At 39.8% G+C, this 24,495-nt stretch overlaps 1 protein-coding gene across 1 annotated transcript in view; it reads left to right on the top strand.

Annotated features, from left to right (window-relative positions):
- The first annotated feature begins 14,981 nt into the window (after positions 1-14,981).
- LOC122661826 (uncharacterized RNA-binding protein C17H9.04c-like) overlaps positions 14,982-24,495 on the top strand; it is a 30,115-nt gene continuing 20,601 nt past the window's right edge. The window contains exons 1-5 of the mRNA XM_043857337.1: positions 14,982-15,239; positions 17,324-17,724; positions 17,838-17,919; positions 19,109-19,200; positions 19,296-19,474. Of these exons, the coding sequence (XP_043713272.1) occupies positions 15,074-15,239; positions 17,324-17,724; positions 17,838-17,919; positions 19,109-19,200; positions 19,296-19,474 (920 nt within the window). The 5' untranslated portion in view covers positions 14,982-15,073. The remainder of the gene's footprint in view (positions 15,240-17,323; positions 17,725-17,837; positions 17,920-19,108; positions 19,201-19,295; positions 19,475-24,495) is intronic.

Raw genomic sequence — 24,495 nt, 5'->3', positions numbered from 1 at the left:
AGAGGCTGAGGTGCAGAAACTTATGGAGGAAAATGTCAGGCTGAGTGCACTACTTGACAAGAAAGAGGCTCAGCTGCTGGCCATGAATGAGCAATGCAAGGTAATGGCTCTGAATGCGTCAGCATCCCGTTCGTAGAGTGATGCTTGTGATCTGGATGGCTTGTGATGGTTCTCACCCCACCCAGTCTCCCAAGTCTACCACCCTGGATTCCATGCTTATGCAGGCTCCTTGTCAAAATATATATTTGGAACATCCCTTGTGGTATAATTTTACAGTCTTTTCTCCATGCATTGGAGCACGGATTCATCAATTGAGAAGCCCATTTGCATTTTGTGATACAGTTGTAGAATTTCCTAAACACATGATGTGTGATATGCGCAATCCCCCATCTTTACTGATCAGGTTGAGTTGTTTTTTTTCGATAAAAAGAAAAATATATTAAAAAGCAAGACAAAGTACAAACCTAAGTGATCCTACCCGAGCATTGTTTGTGGGGTGTTAGAGTTAAATTATATACACCTACCTTAGAAGAGTTCAGGAATTGGTCTATTAAGTCACAATAAGCACTTATCGAAGTCCACGGGATGGGGAGAGAAAAAGGAAAAGTAAGTAGATCATATAGTCGCTTGTTGGTAGTCCATATGCTTCTCAACTCGATTGATTCTTTCCTTGCCGTCTGCCACCCATAAAAGAGTCCAAGGAGATCCACTTCCATACTATCAGAAGTTCGTAAGCAACCTGCATCTGTTAGCATATGATGTCCATCTATCAAAAGGTAAAAAGCCCATTGAGTAGTTTAAGTGTGGGTTCAAAAAATCCTGCGATCATTAAACCAAGTAAGTGGGAGTTACAGTTAGTAGATGACAAATTGTAGATGGAAATGTGTGTGCTCTCAGTGGTATGGGCAGGAGTTGGGTGGCAACTAGGGGGATGAATGCTTAAGTCATTTAGCCATGTATTAACATTGTTGATGACCGATATGGGATCGCCCTTGGCAGCACAGAACAGAATCTTGTTTCTTACATCCCAGATAAAATAAATAGTAATTATAACTACTAAAAAAAATCAAATGCCAGATTGTTTATCTGAGGCAAAAGTGCCACGGAGAGAGACACAAAGGTCCAATAAAGAGGGTGCAGAGAGGTGCTCAGTCCTTAATCCAAAAGGGCCAACAGCTGAAATATACTTAACCAAATCACATGAAAGGAAGAGGTGCCAGATCAATTCATCGTATGAACCACAGAATACACATGTAGGGTCGATTGAAATCCATTTCGAGAGAAAGGCCGGTGTAGGAATACCTGCATGTAAAACTCGCCAAAAAAAGATTTTAAATCTAGGATGAATAGTAAGCTTCCAAAAGAATGTCCACCACCGAATTTGCAAAGGCCTAGATGGGTTAGTTGATCTAGAAGATGCTTGGCCACTAGCTGTGTGGAGAAAGTCCCTTTTTCGTTGAAGGTACACCTCCACACATCCTCATGGTGAGAAATAGGAATCTGTTCAATGAGTGAGATAGAGTCAATATCAAAGCAAGAAATTAGCTTACTTCTATCCCAAATACCATTATTATGCATATCATGAACCAATTGGAACTCATTAGAGAACATAACATTGTGGGGTATGAACTTACCATTCGTGGAGGGGATCCACGAATCATACCTATAGGAAGTGGTCTTCCCATTTCTGATCTGTCTAGACACCATCCTTTTGAGAATTGGAAGTGTGTTTGCATTGCTATTCCAGGTCCAGGATCCCCTTCGAGCCAAAGTATTTGGATGAAAAATAGATAATTTTGGAAAGTACTTGGCTCGGAGGATCCTAGACCATGGAGATGATGTCTCGTTGATGAGTCTCCATCCCAACTTGATGATGAGGGCCTGATTATGATGTTCAGCTTTGCATAGCCCAAGACCCCCTTCAGTAGTGGGGCGACAGATTCTATCCCAACTGATAAGATGATAAGCCTTTTTTTTTTATGAAAAGCAAATATATAATACAGTTAAGAACGAACACAGTTGTCAATACACGCATTCCTTGCCAAGTTCTTGGCAATGACCACACTAAAAGTATCACTACTAAACCTAAAATTTACATTTTGAGTTAGATCCGAAATATACAATAGATTAGGAAACAAGTGCCATGACCATTGGCATTTGGTTGGAGATGGAAGATATTCAGTGATCCATCGACTATCACACCAAATTTCCTTAATCTGCAACCCAATACCGGCAACATGGTCGAGACCCTTGCGGATCGCAAAAATATAGGTGACCAAGTCATCCCTACAAACTGTCTTCCCTGCATCAAAAAACTTAAACTTGCCATCAACCAAAAAGAGATAGGCCCATCCGGCTTCAGTCAATCCAGGTGAACTGAATCCTGCACAGATTAAGACAGGAAAGTCATAACTTGGTAATGTAAAGAAAGAAGACGTTAAAGGGAAAGCAATGTTAGGCACCAAATCACTCTGAGAATAGCAGGCAAAGTCATAGAGTTTGAGATCAGCAATCCATTTAGAAACAACTTAAATAATCCATGAAGGATTGGGAAGTGAGGAAGCAACCAATAATTTGTTTCTACATGTCCAAATAAAATAACAAGATATAATAAAGATGCTAAAAAACCAGACTAACACAAGTTTGTTGGACCGAAAATGGAGATAGAAAAGCCGACAGAAAAGAGGAATAGTATCAAAACCCAGAAGGTCAGGCCTTAGCCCCAATGGTCCTGCCGCCCAGATGCGTTTGACCCAATCACAAGAAAGGAAAAGGTGCCATAGAAATTCAACACCAGTTTCACAGAGAACACAGGTCGAGTCAATCTGGCTCCATTTCGATAATATATCCTTGGTAGGAAGTCCTGCATTGAACACACGCCAAAAGAAAACTTTAAACTTAGGATGAATAGGAAGCTTCCAAAAAAAGTTCCACCAACCAACAAAATTATCAGATGACAAGCCTTTTTGTTCTGGGTGGAATTAGACCAGAAGTTCAAGGAAATTGAGTCCAAGGATCTACAGGTTTTAATGGGGAAAAGGAAACATGACATGAGGTATGATGGTACAACAACCAGGATCGATTGAATTAAATCTTTCTGCCTACAAAAGACAAGTGGCTAGCTTTCCAAAGGCTTAATTTGGCTTTAACTCTATTGACTACATTACCTAAGTAGTCCATCTCCACAGGGCAAGCTGACATCTGGGGATCAGTTTAAGCTTTGACGTTTGAAAGGGGTTACTTGGATCTGATTGCATTATTACGAATTGGAAAAACAAAAGATTGAAAATTCAGCAATATTAATAGGGTTCAAGAGGATGCATGAACATACATAAAGGATAAGCCATTACATTGGAGGATATTATGGTTGAAATCTATAGAAAATGCCACTCCTTGGTATATTGTTAAACCTCCTAATTATCCTATAAGGTATTGCTGAAGTAGAAAGAGAAGCTTGTACTCTCTGTCCCTGCTAAGCTGCCTGTAACTTCTGTGAACTTTAGCATTACTCACACAGCATCAAAAAGCCAAGATATTTTGCTAAGACTTCCACCAGACCTGATGGTGGCTCAGGCTTTATTCTGCCTCCTACGTAGACACAAAATTTCTCCAATCCGATGCCCTGCATAGACTTCCTAGACTTGGGGAAATAGTTACCTTCCGGATCCTCTTCATAGGCGTATTCGCATCGCAATTCAGTCACAATATTGCCAAGATAAGGACTCACCCCATTCAACTTTATTTGATTTTTTGACTTTGTAACATATTTGCCCATTGGGTACACCCCACAGGCCAAACAACCCATTCTGTTTTAACTACCTCCAATAGTATTTTTTTTCCCTAGAGAAAAGACTGCCCACTCTGCCAGGCTTCCCAACCATGTGTCTACCTCTCTCCCCCCTACAAGTGAAATGACCCCTTGCCCATGATTCTACCCCCTCCCATGTGTCTACCGACTGTTAGTTTACCAGGAGAGGGTGGTATGCCCAACCCTTGCCCTTTTTTTAATAGGAATTGTCTAAATGATCACATCTTTAAAACTTGTGACTCTTTATTGTCCATTGTCTTCTTATACTCAAAAGTTGTGTAAATTATGAATAACATATTTTATTAAAAAAAATGACATTATTATCTATTTATGTCATCATAAAAAAATAGCATTTTCCTTGCACATTTTTGAATATCCATGAAATTACAAATATAATCATTAAAAGAAAATGTCGTCGTCGTGTAGAGCTTGAACCAAAGTGGGGGCCAATTAGGACCTGCACAGAGGCATTAACATATATGGGGTTTTCACACCAAAAAAATAACATGTATGGAGTTTTGATTTCAACCGGGCACAACGATAATTTTGCGCACTCCTATGTCAAGGCGTAAGCCCTTACCTGCCGCTACCAGATAGTATTCATCTCTCCTTCATGTTGTGGAGCAAAGGGAGGGGAATTAGACCATGACTCATCATTCCATTCAAATCTAATCAAGAATGGGAGAACGAACTAATGTCTAATTCGGATATATCGATGAAATACTCATAAATGGTATTTTTCGTAGAAGTAGTTTTCTTGCATATTTTGATGACCCCCGTTACAAAAGAAACAGTTAAGCAATTACTCTGCTGCACGGGCAAAGAAAAATAGGATCCCCAATAGGTGTTGAAGGGCATGGGTCACTAAGACCTTTTGAATGATTCAAAGACTTCTTATACTTGACACAAGTGTAGCCCTTCTTGAAAAGAAAGCCTTTTTGACTATTGCTCTTATTTTGACAGATTTTGGCGACCCATACTCGAGTAAGGGGCAATGATGACTCAGGTTTTCGCATAGAGCTAGGTTAGGGAACTGTAGCTCACTTGTTTCATTCGCTCCAGTAGTTGTTTCAAGTGAAGGCTAACATAGTGAAAGTAACAGTAGTTGTTGCTTGGCATGGATCAACGAGTTATCGAAGTGAAGTTGTTGCTCCAGTAAGTGTTATTCAAGGCCCCCAAAATGAAGGCGGCTTTGACGTGAGCTCAAGGCCGAAGGTGGCTTTGCTTAGTACATAAGCTGATAAGACCTGCGACAGATATAATAGAACGTATGCAAAAAAGAAGCTTATTAAGTAGAAAGGAAAAAGGAAATTGCCTGCTATGAGACAGACAAGCCGCTCCTTTACTATTGCAGAGTAGCTTCGCTCAATCAATACTACAACATTTTAGTTTGACCATGGAGCTGTTCTGGGCCCTACATGGACGACTTGAGTTTGGGAGAAAAAACCTAATAGTTCAAGGTGGCCTAATTCTTTCTGTTATGCCTTATAACCAACCCTTAGGGGAGGTAGCATTAGTGTTCGAGAAGTGCTAATTAAGAATCCATTCGATTAGCTACAAAAAGAGCCTTGAGAACAGTTCTGTCTGGTCTCTGAACAAGTTTAAGATGAGACTTAGTGAGTGGTGCAATTTAGAGAGCGAATTGAGTTTCGAAGAAGAGATTTTTGATCTCATCTTACACCTGCTCATAGATTGCACCGCTCACTTGAGTTCCAACCTTTTCCAAATGTCAAAAAACTATTTATTCTATCACGGGGACGTATGTCCATTGGATAAAAAGGACTAGTTCTGGATTAGCATTTATTATGGTAAACAGTTCTAGATTTGCAATGTGTAAAATTTCAATTTATCAAATAACCCTTTTTTGTAATGGCACACATCCCACATTTGTCCATACATGAGTACTAATACTCTAGACATTAGTGTGCACTCTCCCAACTTTGAATCGGAATAGACGTTTTAGAATTTTTTTTCGATAAAAGGGAAAGTAATCACTGCCTAGGCCTCTAGAGGCTACATGCACACTTTGGCCAATGGGAACGCACACACAATCATCATTTTAGGTTGGATTTCCGCCTTTGTATTAAGGGCAGTGCAGTACTTTCACGCGCTTCTGTGTCCTGGCACAGGAGCCAAGCCTACCATGCGACCAGGTGGCGTTCTTTTCAACTAAAAAAAGACAAATATTGTTATTCCCAGGTGGACACTGAGAGTGGGGTGAATCAGTGTACTCAAAAACTTTTTCCCTCAACAGGTTCACCTCCCAGTTCACATGTCGATGCCCCCAATACTCAACACAACCACTAAACTGTCCCCTCAAATGCACAGGCACAAAGCCATAGTTATAACCCATGCTGCCAAGAGCTGATGATCACAATGTTGCCAAGAGCTACTATGTCAACTTTTGAAAGTCCCTCACTATGATACAATCTCAATCACTGCTAAAGGTCCTCACTGATAGCACATAAAATCATACACAGTCGTGTACACACCTCAGTCTGACTGTCAAAGGCTCTACCAAGTGTGTACACTCATCCTGCAGCAAAGCACTCCAATATCCAACATGCATACACAAATAATACGCATCTACCACACAAAGATGTACATACTTCGGCAAGTTTCCTACGTGCACGGAGTAATGCCTAAACTTGGGCTCAACATTTACTCACTACTGGTATTCAACTGCAATCAACAATTCATGTCCTACACCTGCTTCAACCTTGATAATTAAAGGCAAGGGCAAGCTACCCAAATGGTGTTTCAGTCACAGTTGTGACTCAGGATGGGCCTGCTTCAGCCCCTAATGTGTAGAGCCAAGGGTGTTACCCCCAATGGCTTCCCAGCACCCACTAGTAACCCAAATATAAAATTGGGCTTATAACAATGCCCTACAACGAAAGCACATCTCGCTTAGGTCTATGATAGTAATTAAACCTATCTAGCATACAGAGTGAATACACAGAAATAATGACAAAGCCAATGGTAAAGAAAAAAGCTCACAATATGTTGAGTAAAAAATGTCTGGTATCCTAAGAAGCTCGGTGGTGGTAATTCGGCTTCGGAGAAGATTCTCTGGCAATGGTGGACCTTCACAGAGATGTCCTGGCAATAGACAATCCCTCTTCTTCCCTTCTCTCTTTTCTTCTTCTTTGGTGTTTTTACAAACACCTTAAATGCACACACACAAATATTTTTCTTCTTCTTCTCTTGTTATTTTCTCTTAATTTCTTCCTTCTTCTTCTTCTTTCTCTTCCTTTTTGTCTTTCTTCCCCTTTCTTTCACTCCATTTTTGTAAATTACACTAAGCAAATTCGGGCATCAATGTTTCCCCTCCATTACAACAGCTTCAATGAAGCTATACATGTGCAAGAAAGCAAATAGGGGTGGGTTCAAGTGCATACAACAAAGGGGAAAAGGGCTTTTTCTTTTCTCCTTCCTTTTCTAATTCTTCACAAAACCTCACTTAATGCCTCATAAGTTCTTCAATGCAGCTCATCCACCAACAATGGAGCAGTAGGGTGCCTTCAAGCAAGCCTAAGAATGTGTAGATGGAGGTCTTCAATGCATTCACATAAGAGGGGGAATGGCTTCAACCATATATCCGAATGTTTCAGTGAATAACCCTTCTGTTTTTCTGTTACATGGAGATAGATCTCTTCAAGAAGAGAAAAACCCAATTTGGTTCACCTCATTTAGCCACCGGATGAGGGAGTTATGGCCAAAACAGTTTTGGCCATTCACAGGGCTTGAAATGGAATCTCGAGGGAGATTCATTGTGCACGCGCAACACTTTAGTGTCGTTTGATTCTGTGTAGCGCACATGCAGTATCGCGCAAAGCAGGGGCTGCTGGATCAGAATCGTAGATCTGAACCTTTATTTGAGTCCGTCAGATCAGCGTCAGACATGTCAGCTGGTTAATCGTCAACAGCTGATATTGGCAGGCGACATTTCGCACGCCCATTGGCTTGATTCGTACGGTCTCATCTAGGCCGTCAATGTTATCGGTGAAGGTGGGAAATCGTCTTGGCCGTCGATCTCATCATCATTGTCAGGATGAAATGTGGCTCGATAAATACCTCCAAAAGAATCTCGGTGAGGTGCTTCATACGCGGGCGCTACACCCAGTCAGGGACCACAGTGTGTACGGGAGCTATATCAATCAAACCATTTATTCAAATTTCAAAATTTCAATTGAACCTTGTCTTATCGATTGGAATCTTCTGCACTCCTAGCCTACCAGAGAGCCTGAAATGGAATCTAGGCCATAACTTCTTTGTTCTACCTCCGATTTGAGCGCCGTCTACGGCCATGTGTTCGTGACGATGAGCACTACCAATCCAAATTGGCTACATTAGCAAAATCCTTACTGATTTTCTCAAGGAACCCAAAAACAAATCGGATTGCTTAAAATGCCCATCATTTTAGGTGACCAAACGGGAATCGCTCTAACTTTGCCATCCGAACTCGGAATTATGCGATTCCAGTTGCATTTCGAAGAGGAATCGACGAACTAAAATACTCATGTAGATTACTCCACCCAGTTTCGCCATTACACCTTCCAAAAATGCCAACGAACACGCTACTAGAGCATGATCCTATCAAATCACAATTTCCAAGGCATACAACATTCACCCAAGGCTGCCATGCACTATATAAACCTGAGGTTAACAATCTCATGCTGCCACATAAGCCCGGATGCTCCAGCATCACTGCCACATGTCACAGTACTATCAAATGACCAAAATACCCCTATGAGTTGTATCACCACTCCACTGACCTCTGTGACTGACATAATCATCAACATACTACTAGATGCTCATATTCACCTATCTAGGCCATCAATACTCTGTAAAAATATAGAAATACCTTGTAATTCTATCCATGCCAAAAAATGACAGAAATGCCCCTGGATGATTCCCAAACATTGTGGGACCTCTTCGTACATTGCCTCACCCCTGTAATGATGTCACTGCCACTGTGAACATTGTAATAACTAGTGGGGATGCTGGGACATTATCCTGTCATTGCCTGAACTGTCAACTCATCCAAAATGCTATTTGTATTGTCCTAATCTGCCACTGTGCACACACTGCTTCTATCACTGTACTGCACCACTGTGCACACACTGCCTCTATCACTGTACTGCACCAAGATACATTGTGTTGACAACAATGACAATCAACACACCCATTGTCATCTGTACCGTGTATTCAACAATCTCCCCCTTTGGAATTGTTGTCAACACATCATGAGCAAATGTCATCAAAATCATCAATGCTCATGAGTCTCTCTCTCTCTCTCTCCCCACCTGGGCAAGTGTGTTTGGGCAGAGGTAGGGTGGTCATTTCCACCTCGCTCTATTAGAGGAACGTGGGGAAATGGACCTGTCCAAGAAATGGAGCAGATAAAGGTCCAGAGGTGGACCAATGAAAAGGAATTTTTAACCATCCCGTCTAACCCTTGTGATAGTTGGGATAGAAATTCCACTTCATTGATCTTCACCATAAGTGATAGCAATTAACAACCCACATGAGTCTTGACAAACGATTAGACTAGTAGCGTACTAACTTGCACTACCACCAACATTGGTTGAAGTTCATGACATATTTCACATCTCTTTGCTCAGACGATACATTACAGATCATTCACATGTATTGAGTTAAGAACCATTGCAGTTGAATGCAAACTTATCTTATGAAGAATCACCGATACAAATTCTGGATTGTAAGAAATAGGTCTTACGGAATCGAACTATGCTATTCGTGAAGGTTCTCTAAAAAAACCACGATACTCAAGAGGCTTTATGGGAGAAAGAGAACGATATGCGAACCAAGTCCCGAATTTATTGAACAATCCAAGAATTTTTTTTTTTTTAAAATTCAAGTACAAAATTTCTTTAAGGGGGTGGATTGTAATATCATGAAATAATGAGGGATTTAATTTAAAGTTTGACTAGTTAAGTAGATTGTAGAAGTGACGAAAGAATGATCTAATTCTTGGAAATCCCTGAAGAGCAATTTTGGACCTGAGAGAGCCAATCAGGAGAAAGTACTTTCGCTTAAAATATTATTATTATTGGCTAATGAGATAAAATTCTAATGGAAAAAAATACTAACAAAAGAAGGAAATTAAGTAACATTGAACTACCAAATTTGATTTTTAATTTAAAAACCTCAAGTCAAAGAATCTTTTTCAAATAATTTTATTGGAGAAAAACATATCAAAATTAAAAATAGAATTTTAGAAAGGAAGTCAAAGGAGATTAGACAACTCTTCCAAGGATTTTAACTATGAGAAAAAGGAGGAGCAACAACTCCACAACTTGGCACAAAACGTGAGAGGGAGAGTGAAATCGGGAAAATGAGGAAGAACAAGAAAACAAAAAAAAGGAAGAAACAAAAAAAAATAGATTAGAATTTTTACCTTCATTGTTGGACCTATAATTGCATTTTACTATCATCATCAACTAGAAGACCTTCAAAGTTTCATTAAGAAATCTAATTTTTCAAACAAAAGGTGAGTGAAATTACACAATTCATATTTGTATATTCATTACAAAAACTCTCTTTTGATGTTCTAAAATTTTTCTTTTTAATTCATGTTTTAAAAACATGAATAAGAAAAAACTTTTAAATAACCAAAAAGAGTTTTTAATATATAAATATAAATATGAAAAGTGTTCTAGAGGATGATCACAATAAATAATGATGAAAACTCAACGTTTGCTTGTGTAGGATTAAGCGCTTGCCAATCCCCCAAAAGACGCCTTGTGAGGGAAGGTGCAACTTTAATTCTTTATTGTACACCAGCCAGCGTGCATCGCTCCCTTCGCCCGAGCCGGGATCTGGGCAGGGTATTTTGGGTTACTCCCAATAATCTCCCCCCAAATGCACACCCAATAACAGAGCACCCATGGCACCGGGGAGACTCAAACTCGCGACCACCTGCTTTGATACCAATTGTAGTTAAGCGCTTGCCAATCCCCCAAAAGACGCCTTGTGAGGGAAGGTGCAACTTTAATTCCTTATTGCACATCAGCCAGCGCGCATCGCTCCCTCGTCCGAGCCGGGATCTGGGCAGGGCATTTTGAGTCACTCCCAACAGATACATCCCCAAGAAGTGAATGAACCCAAGCATCTTGTGAGAAATTAGTTGAAAGACCATTGCCAATCATTCGCTGAAGGCCGAGGGAGAGCAAATCTCTACCCTTAGTGAGGCTTCTCCAAGCCTAAGATCAATTAGATCTACACGGAGCCTCTAAGAATGAGGTTCGTGGGAAGTACTTCCCTTTAAGGACTTGAACCCATAAAGCTGTGTCATTACGGGTCTACATTGGCTAAGTTCAAGGTGTTTGACCTTGGGAATTAACACAATGAACGTCATATTTATTTTTTTAAGCATATGGCCCGGATTAACTATTGGACAACTCTAACTATGTTTGCACCAACAATATGCCAATTTGATTGGTAGAACTTTCCTAGTATACCATCTAAATCGGTAGCTTTGTATGCTTCAATTTGGAAATTAGCCATGCGGATCTCATCCGTAGTGAAAGGGAGCCAAAGGGTCATATTACTTTCAGGTGATACTCTAGGGTCAATACAATCGAGAAAGTCAGTTATACCATGAGGGTGGGTTGTGGAGAAAAGTTGACCAAAATGAAACTCAATGGAGATGGTAATAGCTGAAATAAGATTTGTTTTGACCAGAGTGCCCAAATCCGCTATATATTTGACTAATCCGGTATATTTTCCACGTTCTTTGGAGTGCTTCTATGTTTTTGCTTCACGAATATGATGTTTTCTGGTCATTTCTTAGAATGTTAAGTGTTATTCCCATTTTGTGAGGAACAAAACTTGGTCCATCCAAAATCCAGGAGCCATCATGCATACAGAGTTTATGAATGTGATTATAATGACGCCTTTTAGTTGTAGCAGTGTGAAAGAATGATGTGTTACGATCGCCTGCTTGAAGCCACTTGATGCACGATCTTTGTGCCCAAATTTTTTCTTCTTGGGCAAAAAGATCCTCAAGGCGTCTATGAATCAATTTATATGTGCACCTCCAACATTGGACGAGAAGAGGACAACTTTGTTTGCAACGGAACCATTAAAGGCATCGGGCATTGATGGGCTCTCCACCTGTTTTCTTTTAAAAATTATTGGAATTTACTAATGTAGATCTATTCAAATTTGTCTCAAATTTCTTTGCTACAGGAACATACCACCTAATTGTAATGAGACAATTCTATGTCTTATTTCCCAAGAATTCTAACTCTAAAAGTGTAGACCATTACAGGCCAATTACTTGCTGTGCAGTTGCAGTGACGGTGGCCACTGAGATAATGGCTAATAGGCTAAAGGATGTGATGAACATCTTGGTCTCCCCTACACAGTTCGGCTTTTGTTAACATTGGGTGAAAATGGTGATGCCCGGTCTCAACACAATCAATTATCAACTTATGAATAATGGAGCTATTCGTGGAAATGTAACTCTCACTAGAGGCATACGATATGGTGATCCACTATCACCAACTCTCTTCATTCTCTGTTCACTAACGACTCTCACTAGTGTCATATTACAAGCCCAATCAATTGGCTTGATTAAAGGGAATCTTATTTGCAACCGCACTACTCCAATCACTCATCTCTTATTTGCACATGACTGCTTATTCTCTGAGGTGAAATTTGAAGAAGTATACCATTTGAAGGATTGTCTTGATCTCTACTGCAAGGCAAGTGGGCAATCTATCAACTTGAAGAAATCATCTATTTCCTTTAGTCCAAACACTATGACCTAGTTCCGGTGTTGGTTCTCATGTATCCTCAAAGTATCCTATGATAAGGGACACAACAAGGTACTTGAAATTCCAACGGAGTTTGGCGTGTGTAAAGCATATTTGTTTTATGAGATTACGGATAAAGCTGGTCAACATTTCACCAACTGGGAGCATTGCTTACTATCTCACACAGATAATGAAACCATGTTGAAGTCAGTTGCATTCTCTCATACTAATTGTACTTGTTTATGTTTCAAGCTCCCTATTTCACACCACAATCACCTACAAAAGGTAGCAACTAGTTTCTCTGGGGGTGATGCTTTGAACAAGCAAAAAATTCATTGGATTTCATGTCAACGACTTTGCCAATCCAAGGAAAAGGGAGAGTTGGGTTTTGTGATCTTGCTTGCATAATAAGGCCCTATTATCTAAGGTTGCCTGGCGTTTGTGGAGTGAACCGAATTCTATGTGATTATAGTTTATGAATGGGTTCCAACCCATAGTGGGCATGATTCAACATCATGGAAGGAAGGTTTTGTTGTCAGACGTGGCGGGAGGTGGAGCGTCCAGCCCCACTAAACGACAACAAAAATAGGGGTGGATTGGTCATTTCACGAGTGGGTTCCACCTGGGCCCCACATGTGAAATGACCACCTCTTTTGGGGTGGTTTTCGAGCACTGGACCGTCCAGCTCCCGCCATGGCTGGACAGGAGCCGGGTCCGATCTTATATGGCATATTGGAATTGAGGAGAAGATTCATATCTAGAATAGAAACTGGATTATCTCTTTAGCCAACTTTCAGTTACAACATCCTCCATTAGAGGATTGCCCTCCACAATGGGCCTTTGAACTCATTGATGATCACACTCAATGTTGGGGATTTTTTTCCTCTAAGGTTCCCTCATCCATACGGTTGTGAGGTTCTTGTTAGGGATTCTCGACAAGTGTCAAAGAGAAATCCAACAGTTGTGAGGTAAAATACTAATGGTGGTTCCCAAACAACGAGGGACTCTCTCTCTCTCCTCTCTCCACTCTTTCCTCAAAACCACTCTCTCCTCTCTCCTCTCTCCTCTCTCCACGAGCCAATGGAGGTGCAAATGGTACTCCCACTACCAGCAGAAGATTATCTTTGAATGCGCATCAAAATGGTGTCAAGTTTACTACCAAAGATGGGAAGAGAGAAACTCACCGGCAGGTGGATCCTGTAAACTATGTTGCGATATCGAAGGAGGATGCTGCTTCACATGTTTCAGGCACTGACCCAATTCCGGCTTCGCCATGATAGTTACCCATTGAGGAGGCTTTTGTAGTGTAGGTCTGCGATTTGTGCGATAACATTATGAATGTAGTTGTTTGGGTAGTAGGGGAATTAATTTGTTCTAAATCATTATCATCAGACTGGTCAGAGCTGTATAATGTGATATTGGAAAGCAAAGGATTGTATAAGCCCTTGTACATCTTGATCCATCTGATTATGTAATCTTTGTCCTCGTGCAATACAAAACCATTGAATGATGTAGTAGAAATCTTCAAAATGGATCTTGAATTGGTTTTACCAAATAGTGACAGGAGAGAGACGAGAGAGAGAAGACGTGATAGAGGAGAGAGACGAGAGAGAGAAGACGTGAGAGAGGAGAGAGACGTGAGACGTGAGAGGATAGAGTGGAGAGAGGAGAGAGGAGAGAGTGGCTTTGAGGAAAGAGTGGAGAGAAGAGAGAGAGAGAGTCACTCGTTGTTTGGGAACCACCATGAGTATTTTACCTCACAACCGTTGGATTTCTCTCCGACACGTATTGAGAATGTACATCTTGATCCATCTGATTATGTAATCTTTGTCCTCGTGCAATACAAAACCATTGAATGATGTAGTAGACATCTTCAAAATGGATCTTGAATTGGTTTTACCAAATAGTGACAGGAGAGAGACGAGAGAGAGAAGACGTGATAGAGGAGAGAGACGAGAGAGAGAAGACGTGAGAGAGGAGAGAGACGTGAGAGGATAGAGAGTGGAGAGAGGAGAGAGGGGAGAGAAGAGAGTGGATTTGAGGAAAGAGTGGAGAGAAGAGAGAGAGATTCACTCGTTGTTTGGGAACCACCATGAGTATTTTATCTCACAACCGTTGGATTTCTCTCACACGTGTTGAGAATCCCTAACAAGAACCTCACAACCGTATGGGTGAGGGAACCTTAGAGGAAAAAAATCCGCTCTTGACAGTTTCTTTCACCCTTCTGACAGGCAGGCAATCCTCAACATTGTCTTAAGCCTTTTCCCAACTGAAGATACACTGGTTTGGGGAGGATCGAAGAAGGGCCAATTCTCGGAGGAGTGCATACCACCTCCTGGCCAATCAATGGGCTGAGAAGCTCTCGGCTAGACCATCAACAGCAGCAACTCAGTTTCTCTGTTGCTACTATTTTAGTTCTTCTCGTAAATCAATCGGGTTCGGTAGAGGTTGAAAGAGAAGAGCAAAAGGATTAAAAAGTATGGAGGAAGGGAGAGAAGGTGACTGGGAGTGCAACGGCTGCCGGAATAGAAACTACGCATTCAGATCGTTCTGCAATAGATGTAAGCAACCTCGGCTTCTAGTGGACACTCAAACCCCCGCCGATTCCAAATGGCTCCCTCGTATCGGAGATTGGATCTGCACTGGTGAGATCTTCCTCCCCTTCCTCCTTTTTTTCGTAATTTTTTTTTTCTTTAACATGATTGTTGTTTTTAAATGAGGGATCTATAAAGTTTTTGATTGTGTTAGTATTAATCTTCACACTGCGAATGGAACAAAAATTTAGAACTTCGTTTTTCCTAATATTTGTTTCCAGTTCTTGGAAGATATCTTGGAGGTGTTCCAACTTCCAACTAAGGAATTTTTTTTTTGGGTTATCAATTTACCTAGCTCTAGAGCTGTCGAAAGGTTGTTAGACTAGTCTCTTTGCAATTGCGGGCTGTAACATTGTTGATATGGGTTGTGTTTTTACCCGTAGGGTTTTTTAGTTCTTCAAATATTAAAATCTCTAATACGAGAGCTTCACCAGATTTTAGCAGACACCAGAAATCGTGGAGCTCTGTCACCTCTGGGGATGGATTCTGAAATTGAGGGCATCAAGCTTTGAATGCCTGTTTTTGGTGCTACATATGGAGATTTAACAGTCTTGCATCAAATAAGGGTCCCTGCCTATTGTTTCTCTGTTTTTCACAAGAAGAAGAAGAAGCACTTGAAGAATGTGCAGGTTCATGCTAGGCTACGTACACAAGAGGTCTGTTTTTGATTTGTTCATTCATTAGCTTGCATTAGAGAGAAAGTATCAGGGAAGTATGTGGAAAATTGATCTCTAGTGCTGCTAAAAGTCGTGTAGTGCATTCTATGTTTCCTTTTAAAGAGACATAGAGGGAGATTCAATGAATGTGAGATGGATTGTTGGGGTTCGTCATGATGAAATGGTGGAGACTTATAGAGTGGCTGGTAGCAGTCTTTGTTTGTACTTGTTACTTGGTAGAAGGGACATACTGAAAAATATTGGGAACTCTGAAAATGTTATGAGTTTATCTACATGCTGAGGATATAAATTCTTAGTATGTATAAAAAAATCGGATATTTAGGAGAGATCATCTAGATTGTTTTTCACAACCCAACTCATTGTTTTTCACGATGCAACTCATGCTTCTTTAATATTTAATTCATGATTATGGCAAGACTGATCCTTACCAATGACACTGTTTTATCTATCATCGATGATATGAAAAAAATGATATTCCACCCCCTAACAGCATGATTGAATTATGGAGCAATGTTTGATGTCTCATAAAGATCTCTAGAAATGAGTACAGGGGAAACGCTTCGCACATCAAGGAAGTAGACGAACACTTTTTTAGTTATGGATGTATTACAAAACACTGCATTTAATTTGAGTCCGGTTTCACTGATCATCTTGTTCAGTTTATGTTAGACATGGAAAAACCATTGCCTTCTGCAAAACCCAAAGTCCTGCATAATGTAATTATATATTGATGGATCATTACTGATTTAAATAATTTTTATTTATCTAGAGTATTTCTAATAATTGTGGATATTCCTCTTTTATTCCCCTTGTGTCTTAAAATTCGTGGAACTTTACTGTCTATTGTTGTAAATGATAGACATGTCATTATCAACTCCAGAAATGTTCTTATTGTTCTTCCTCTTTTATTTACAAAAGAATTTTTTATTTTTTATTTTTTATAACTATGTGATAGTACTTGGGTTTTATCTAGATTTAACATCTGATTTACTGAAGACTGCTTAGTAAAAACTTAGGTATGCATCAATGTTGTACCTAACATCTGTCACCAATTAAAACCAGTTATGGAGATGTCTCAGCATGCTTGGTGGTTTGCCACTTAACACTAAGTAGTTGAAGGTAATTGCTTTTGTATAAAACTCATGAATTGGATTTACTATATATGACAAACATGAGAATTAAGTGGAAAACTAGAGGCTATTTACCTACTTCATTTTAAGAATGGCTAATTTTTTTTTATATCTTTGGTTTGTTACTGAAACAAGCATGGCAATATCTAGTCTTATAATTTTTCTGAGATTAGGAACTTGCAATCAATTGGGTTGAGTGGTGTGTGTGTTTTTTTGTGTCTGTGGCTTTTGGTTTGGTATGTGGCCTGGTTGGTGTGCGTATACTTGGCTTCCTTGTCCTCTCGCTGGATGCACCGTTGGTTGGGTTTGTGTGGCAATGGATCTCTAGGTTGCAGTAACAACAATTATGCGTCAAGAGAAAAGTGCAAAAAGTGCGGGCAACCAAAGGAGGTAGCAGCAATGCCAGCAATTGCAATGCCTGGAGCTTCTCTCCCAACTTATGCAAATTATTTTGCCAGGGCACAAGGAGGACTGGGACTGAATCTGAATGTGGGGATAACAGGCAATTCTGCTCTCCAACAATCTCTTCCATTGAACCCTAATTGGTCACTTGGAGTGGCTGACAAGTATAATGCTCAGTCAGCTTCTGGTTGGCCTTTAGGTGGAAACAGTGGTGCTGGATTTCTATATACGAACAATACAAATCCGCTATTTGTGGTTCCCAAAGGATGGCGCATTGGTGATTGGATATGCAACTGTGGCTTTCACAACTATTCTTCTCGTGCACAGGTAATCTTGAATTAGATATTCTATATGCAGCTTATAGCTCCGTATTTTGTGAATTTCTCAAAGATTTTTCTTTCTGGACTGTATATATTTGACCCAAGTTTCCTGTGGTGCAGTGTAAAAAATGCAATGCTCCTACTACACTATCTAGCGCACCCTCTTCTGTGGTGAAAACAGAAGTTACCGATTTGTTCCCAAGTAAGTAGACCTTGTGGCTACATTTTCTTTTCTAGCAGGGTGGGGGGGGGGGTAAAAGTGGGGAAGGGTCGAAGGATGTTGTCATGAGATAAGAAATATTCTCATTGGGGATTTTGTTTGTATTCCAGATCCTTCTCTATGGACATGAATAGTTCTCCTGTGTCAAGTTTTGTCGCTGTATTGTGTTACCCATTCCCTTCGCCTAAAAAAAAAACTCTAGTTTGAGGTAGAAATGCCTTCTTTTTTAAAATTCAAAATTGTGTACATCTTCTGTTTGGTGCCTTTAGGTGAGTTTTAATCAGTGGTTGCTGGGTATTCGTGGATATTCTTGCTGTAATTCCATTTTTTGCTGTCTTTTTTTCTTGGGGATATTCTTTACATCATTTTCTATTGTATCCAGAATCGTATTTTTATCTGCTCCATCTGCTCCATTTCCCTAAGTTCCTCTAATAGAGGGGGGTGGACCCCACCTGGGCAGTGTGTTCAGGCAGGGATAGGGTGGTCATTTCCGCCCCCTCTATTAGAGGAACTTGGGGAAATGGACCTGCCCAGGAAATGAAGCAGATAAAGTTTCATCCAGAATCCATTTTCCTTTACTAAAAAAGAAAAAAAAAATGAATTTTTTTCTTCTAGTTGTTGTAAAAAAGAAAAAAAAACCCTTCTTTACTTGGTCAAGTGGGTCCAGTGGTGATGTCTGTTGCATTTGTTTCTTCTGCCTTTGTGATGTTTCCGATGTTTAGAGCTTGCATTAATTCTTCCAACTCAATGTAATGAGTGAAATTCATTTTGGATGTACGATAGCCAGTTTACTATGAATCCTTGTGGTGTTGAATTAGTCTCACCATGGATGTACTTTGCCATTCTGTGGTTTTAATTTTTCAATTTTTTTTCTTGGGTTTCTAATACAGCAGCTGGGCCAATACAGGTACGTTAGCAAGAATTGTCTAGTTTCATTATGTCATCAAGGTTGGCAAAGCCATTTACATACTGTACTTGGTGTAACATTATTTTGGTTTCATTGCCATTATGTATGGCCCTAGGATAACTTATGATGATAATGGAACTTTGTATTTTAGTGCTATTGATGTAAAATAAACTGGTGTGTACATGGGCAGTGTTTTCCTTGTTAATGTTGTTATGTCTAGAAATTTGTCATGAAATTAATGGTTTTCTTTTTCTTTGGATGAAGCTCATGGGACAAAACGGTTGGCGTCAGAGGAATTTGTTAATGAATGGGATAACAAGAGGCTAAATGCTGGAGCTATAAACAATAACTTTCTGGTATAACTGTTTAAGAAATCCATTAGTGCCATTCTAACTCTCTGGAGTTTGACATTTTTCCTTCGTACATTTTTTTATGGGGTGGAAAATACAAGACAAATGGACAGCAGCAGCAGTCATATCAGGGATTTTTGCAGATGCCAGGATCCAGTAATGACCAAGCACCTGGAACGTATGCCCCTTACCCTACTGGAAGTTCATCAACTGCCACAACTGTACAAGTTCAAATGCAGCTACCACAGTTGTCAACAATTCCTACCCTTCTAGGGAAAGGGTAATGAATTGTGCCCAGCTTTCTTAAATATTTTTTCTAATTTTAGATTATCTGTCCAAAGTTTTTCTGATGAATGCTCCAAATGTTCTATCATCCATGTAGTAGTGGTGTAAGAATATCTTTTTACCATCTATTAATATGTATGCAGGAAGAGACTTTGTTTCTTATTTGTGTCATTGTTTTGATTTATGATTGCATCATGTTTGAGCTCTGTGAAAAATGGTAAATCATGAGAAGTCTGTTTAATAGATGCTTGGAATTCTTTCAGAGGCAAATGATTCCTGGAAATGACTATAGTTCTATCAACCCTAACAATTAGATCCGTTTCTGTTTACATAACTGCCTCTAGGACTCGGTGCATTAAGGGACATGTCATGGCCACCTGAGGTCATAGTTGTCACGGCGTCTAGGTGACCCGAGGCATTGGAGAGGGTCCAAAATCAAGGCGACCACAACAAGGTGCCTGCCTAGGTGCCCAAGTCGACTGAAGCGCTTGGACGCCTAGGCGACACCTTTACAACTATGCCTGAGATGGTGAAATCTCATATGATTCCTCCTTGAAACATCTTTCAGAAGGGTAGCACTACTACCTTTCTCTCACACACCCGGACCCCTATATATCTATAGGTGGTACTGCATCCTAGCATCATTACTTAATCACTACCCTTATCCTAATGGAGTCAATGCCAGAGTAGGTAAAAAAGGGAGGGGGAACTCTTGCACCCCAGACCCTCCATATTGAGCGCATATTACAGTCAGTATTAAATTGTTAACCCCTTCTCCTAATAGAGGATTCATGATGCAGTGTAATGTTGAATCCTTGGTCACACAAGGGTGAAATAGGAATTCCAGCTAAACCAGAATCGCATGGCATAACTGTACCAGAATTAAAGATCTGAAATAGCTCACAAACTAAAATTCTGATGGGTGTATATACTCCTGGTTGAAGGACACTTAGATGGTAGGGATTCACAAGGCGACTATTATCTAGCAGAAAACAAAGCCAGTTCGGAAATAGAAAGAAGGAAAAGATTAGAAACTCCTATGTAGCCACTAAACCCAGATTTAGAAAGTCACATACTGTTGCCACTGTTTGGTTTTAGAAACTAAGCATATAGTAGTTATTAAAGACAAACTGATGTTATCCATCCAAAAAAAAAGAAGAAAAAGACAAACTGATGCAGTAGCACTTGACTGGTGGACCACCATGACTGGGTTTAGAAACCCAAACCCAGACAGAACCGGCCAAATCTGAGTTTTTGGTCCTATAAGGGTTGGAAGTATTTTAGTTAGTCTTTATGTCTGTTATTCATGTTTTGACTTGGATACATAGGAATAGGAGATAGAGTTGGATTGCATGTTAGTTTGAGTCTTAGAGTTTAGTTAGAAGTCTCGTTTGTCTTACTTTATGTAATTGTATGTACCCAACATTGGTAAGACATAATTGAATAGAAAGTTGATTAGGTTTGCTCAACATGAGTGAGGTGTCAGTGTGTGTTTCCTCTTCTCCTCTGCAACTCTGACTTTTTCCTCAGAGTTTCCCCCTCTTCCCTAACCAGCCCTCCACCACAAACAGCAAATAACTATATAGAAACCCCAAAATATAATTAATTGACAGGTCGATTGCAGCAATTTCCAAACCACATAACTGTTGGATCAAGGAAACCTAAGAGAGGGGGGGGGAATTGGGTATTGGACTAAATATGGACAATTAAAAAAAATTCACTCTACCCAAAAACTTGATTACCCAAAAGAGAGTGATCAAACAGAATTGGGAAGGGGGAAGAGACAATGAATGACACAAGCAATTTAGAGTTGTTTGCAACTGCCTACATCCACTACCAAGAGGCACTCTTATGGACTTTCCACTGGTTGTGACAAACAAAGATCAATTACCACAATTGCTTTTATGGGTTCAACAATAACCCAAGTGTTTAGGTTCACACTCAAACCTAGTGGTTTCCTTAGGCTCACCACTAACAACCCATTACAACTTCTCAATGAGTTGAGAAAAAGAATAAGGCTTAAATAGCCAAACTATACAAAATGAAGCACAAATGAAAATACCTCCAAGAAGGAAATATGAAAGATGAAAGCACTTGATGATTCCCAACTAAGGGGTCACTTAGACACAATAAATGGTATTCAATTGTAGGCACAGTTGTTGTTGAAGTAGCATTAACTTGGTCTATTTATAATGCTCAATTATGGCCCAATAACCAGGTTTAAGGCAAGCTCCAACGGCCATATTTTTTACCAGCCAGCAAACCGGTTGTCAGTGACCATTTACTATTCTAGCCATTTTATAGTCATTGAACAATAACTGGGCTGCTCACTGGCAAGCCAGTACATCGGCTGGAGAACAGCCGGTTGCATTGGCTGGTTGGTCAAATGACCTCTTGGGTCCCATCGGCTGGTTGGTACTGTTGAGCCGATTCCATCAGCCGGATGGACCTCAGAGCTCTCGAGAAGAGATCATCCAGTTGCCAACCAGCAAGCTGATAAGGCCATTTTTTAAGACTTGGTTTTTGACAACATTTTTTCAAATACATTTCAAATATGTTCTAAGTAAAAAATTACCCCCATTTGGTCATATGGCTTCCCAAGGCCAGTCTACCAAAAAGTCTTAAGTGTTGGTTTGCCAATTGATTATATTTTGGACTTTTTGGTCGAAGGTGTTTAAAAATGTCCTGAGTTGAGAATCACCTTACATGTGTGCAAGGAATTGCAAATACACAATTGACAATACAAATTTCTAGAGAAATCATCTATACTTGATGAAGTCCTTGGAAGATTGATTCCATTGATTGCACTTGACTCTCTCTTGACCCAATGTTATGATTGGACTTGATCCAATTTGGTATTGAAATCTACAATGACTTGAAAGAGGTGTTCTTGATGCAGCCCTATTATAATGACACTGACAAGTCACAGATTGGGAAGTGTATAAACACTTCAAGCCATAAGGGTGGGCTTACACAATGGCTTATAGTACTCAAATTTATTGCCACTTGCTGCCACACATAGGAAGGTCAAGCTCTCATAGAGACTTGACCAACCCAGAGACCATTGCCTCAAACAACCTGCCCACTTACAAGAGTGATTAGAGATATACAAGTCCAATTAGGCTTTTTCCCTTCAAGGAACACTGTTAGTTTTCACCAAAAACATTATTGATATAATCCATGACTCAACAAGAACAAGCAACCGTTGCTGGGTATATGCTGCCTAGAGATGGACCTTGACCTGTACAACAAAGGAGACTAATCAAGAAATAAGATTAGGTACAGGACTCCATCTGCAAGCTCACAAGAAGGCAAATATCTTTCACAGGAAAGGAGGTGCGATGGGGTGAAGCAGAGAATTATTCTGTACTTCAGTAGGATCTGAAACTGGACTGAGAAGAGCACAGTTATATGGATAATTTAATAGTCAAAGGATTAAAATAGAAGAAATATTGCAGATAATTAAATAACAAAAGAAAGTAGAAGAATATATATGATTTGAAGCCTCTCACCCAAACCTAGGTTAGCATCTCACTAGCCTCCTACCACTCCACCAGGAAGATCACAGCATCTGACTGCAGCTCTGCTTCTCACAGAATAGTTGGCAGTTGGCACAAAATCAGAATTTTAATCATCTTCAAAATCGTGGCTGGGGCTATGCCCTTCGCTTTATTTATCATAATAGAATACAACCAAAATGGAAACCTCCCATGTGTTGAAAAGAGGAATCCTTACAACCTAAGATTCTTAAAATATAGAAACCTCTCCAAATTGGAAACTTAATGTTCTAGAACTTAACAAGAAGAAACAACTAATGAGAATAGTAACTAATAGAGGCTGGGATTAATGACACCTGTTCAGCCTTCTAGAAATACTAAAAACTAAAAGGGATACAACTGGAATTCTGGAAATAAGCTCCCACACATAGACTAATAAACCTGGACTGAAGACTGAACCATTGGTTCAGTTTAAGATCAAAACTGGTCCAAAGGGTGCTGAACTCATAGGACTTCAGATCTGGTTCTTGGACTGAGTTTTCCCCTGCATACATACTGTTGTTTGGACCTTGAATCTGCATCACAGTTGCTTGATCCACTAGGATTAATTAAGCGTTATTTTTGTCAATTGGCAGTTATTATTTTATTCCTCTTAGTAGATAGGTATAAATTGGAGTTTGTTTCAACCTCTACCGTCCTTTTAGAATTTGGTTAGGAAATTCTCTTTTTCTGTTATATATGTAATTGAGCTCATCAAAATATTTAGAGATTCAAATGAATTAAAGCAAAAGCTTGAAGCTAGTTCAAAACTTCAAATGGTGTTTCTCTCCTCCGTTCCTGGTTTGGATTTTTTCTTCTGATTCATCTACTTTCCAGCTCTATTTCTTTTCATTAAACACCCTGTTATTCTTTCATCTTCATTTTCTTTCTTGCCTATTATTATCTGGTTTATTCCTTTTTTACTGCTGCTGTCTTTCTACCAAACTGCAGTGGAGTCAATCGATCTCCTTTGTGAGTGACCGGTTTGCCCAGCTATTTACAGATTGTCCTTTCATAGGTGACTCGAATCATATTGTCTCGCTTTCTAATTCATCTGCTGTTCTGATCTGTTACTCTGCAACCAGGTCTGCATAGTGTTGTACAGTTCCGCCTTTACCAGATTTTAGGAAAATTTTATTAAGTTTTGTCTTGTTGAATCTTGAATTTAGTGGTTGGGTTCTAGAGGGTACTAAGTTGTCATTCATACTCTGTAGTTTCAGGTTGTTTGGATCTTTTGTTGGTGAGTTCTCTTGCCTGTAACCAGGCATCCTCACTGTTGGGTTACTGTAGTCGGGAGTTTGAAGACAAACTGCTTTCTTTAAATTGCAACTAATGCCAGACTTTTATCATAATTATTAAAGGGCCCTTATTTCTTTAAGTGGTGTCTACTTTATCCCATACCATTTTTGAAATATCAGATTGGTCCCGTCTCCTTAAGTTTATTTACCATTCTGTCCTGGATTCTATGTACCTTTATTTC

This window comes from Telopea speciosissima, chromosome 5 (assembly GCF_018873765.1).
Source record: "Telopea speciosissima isolate NSW1024214 ecotype Mountain lineage chromosome 5, Tspe_v1, whole genome shotgun sequence".
NCBI lineage: Eukaryota > Viridiplantae > Streptophyta > Magnoliopsida > Proteales > Proteaceae > Telopea > Telopea speciosissima.
This window is presented reverse-complemented; position numbering and strand designations above follow the sequence as displayed.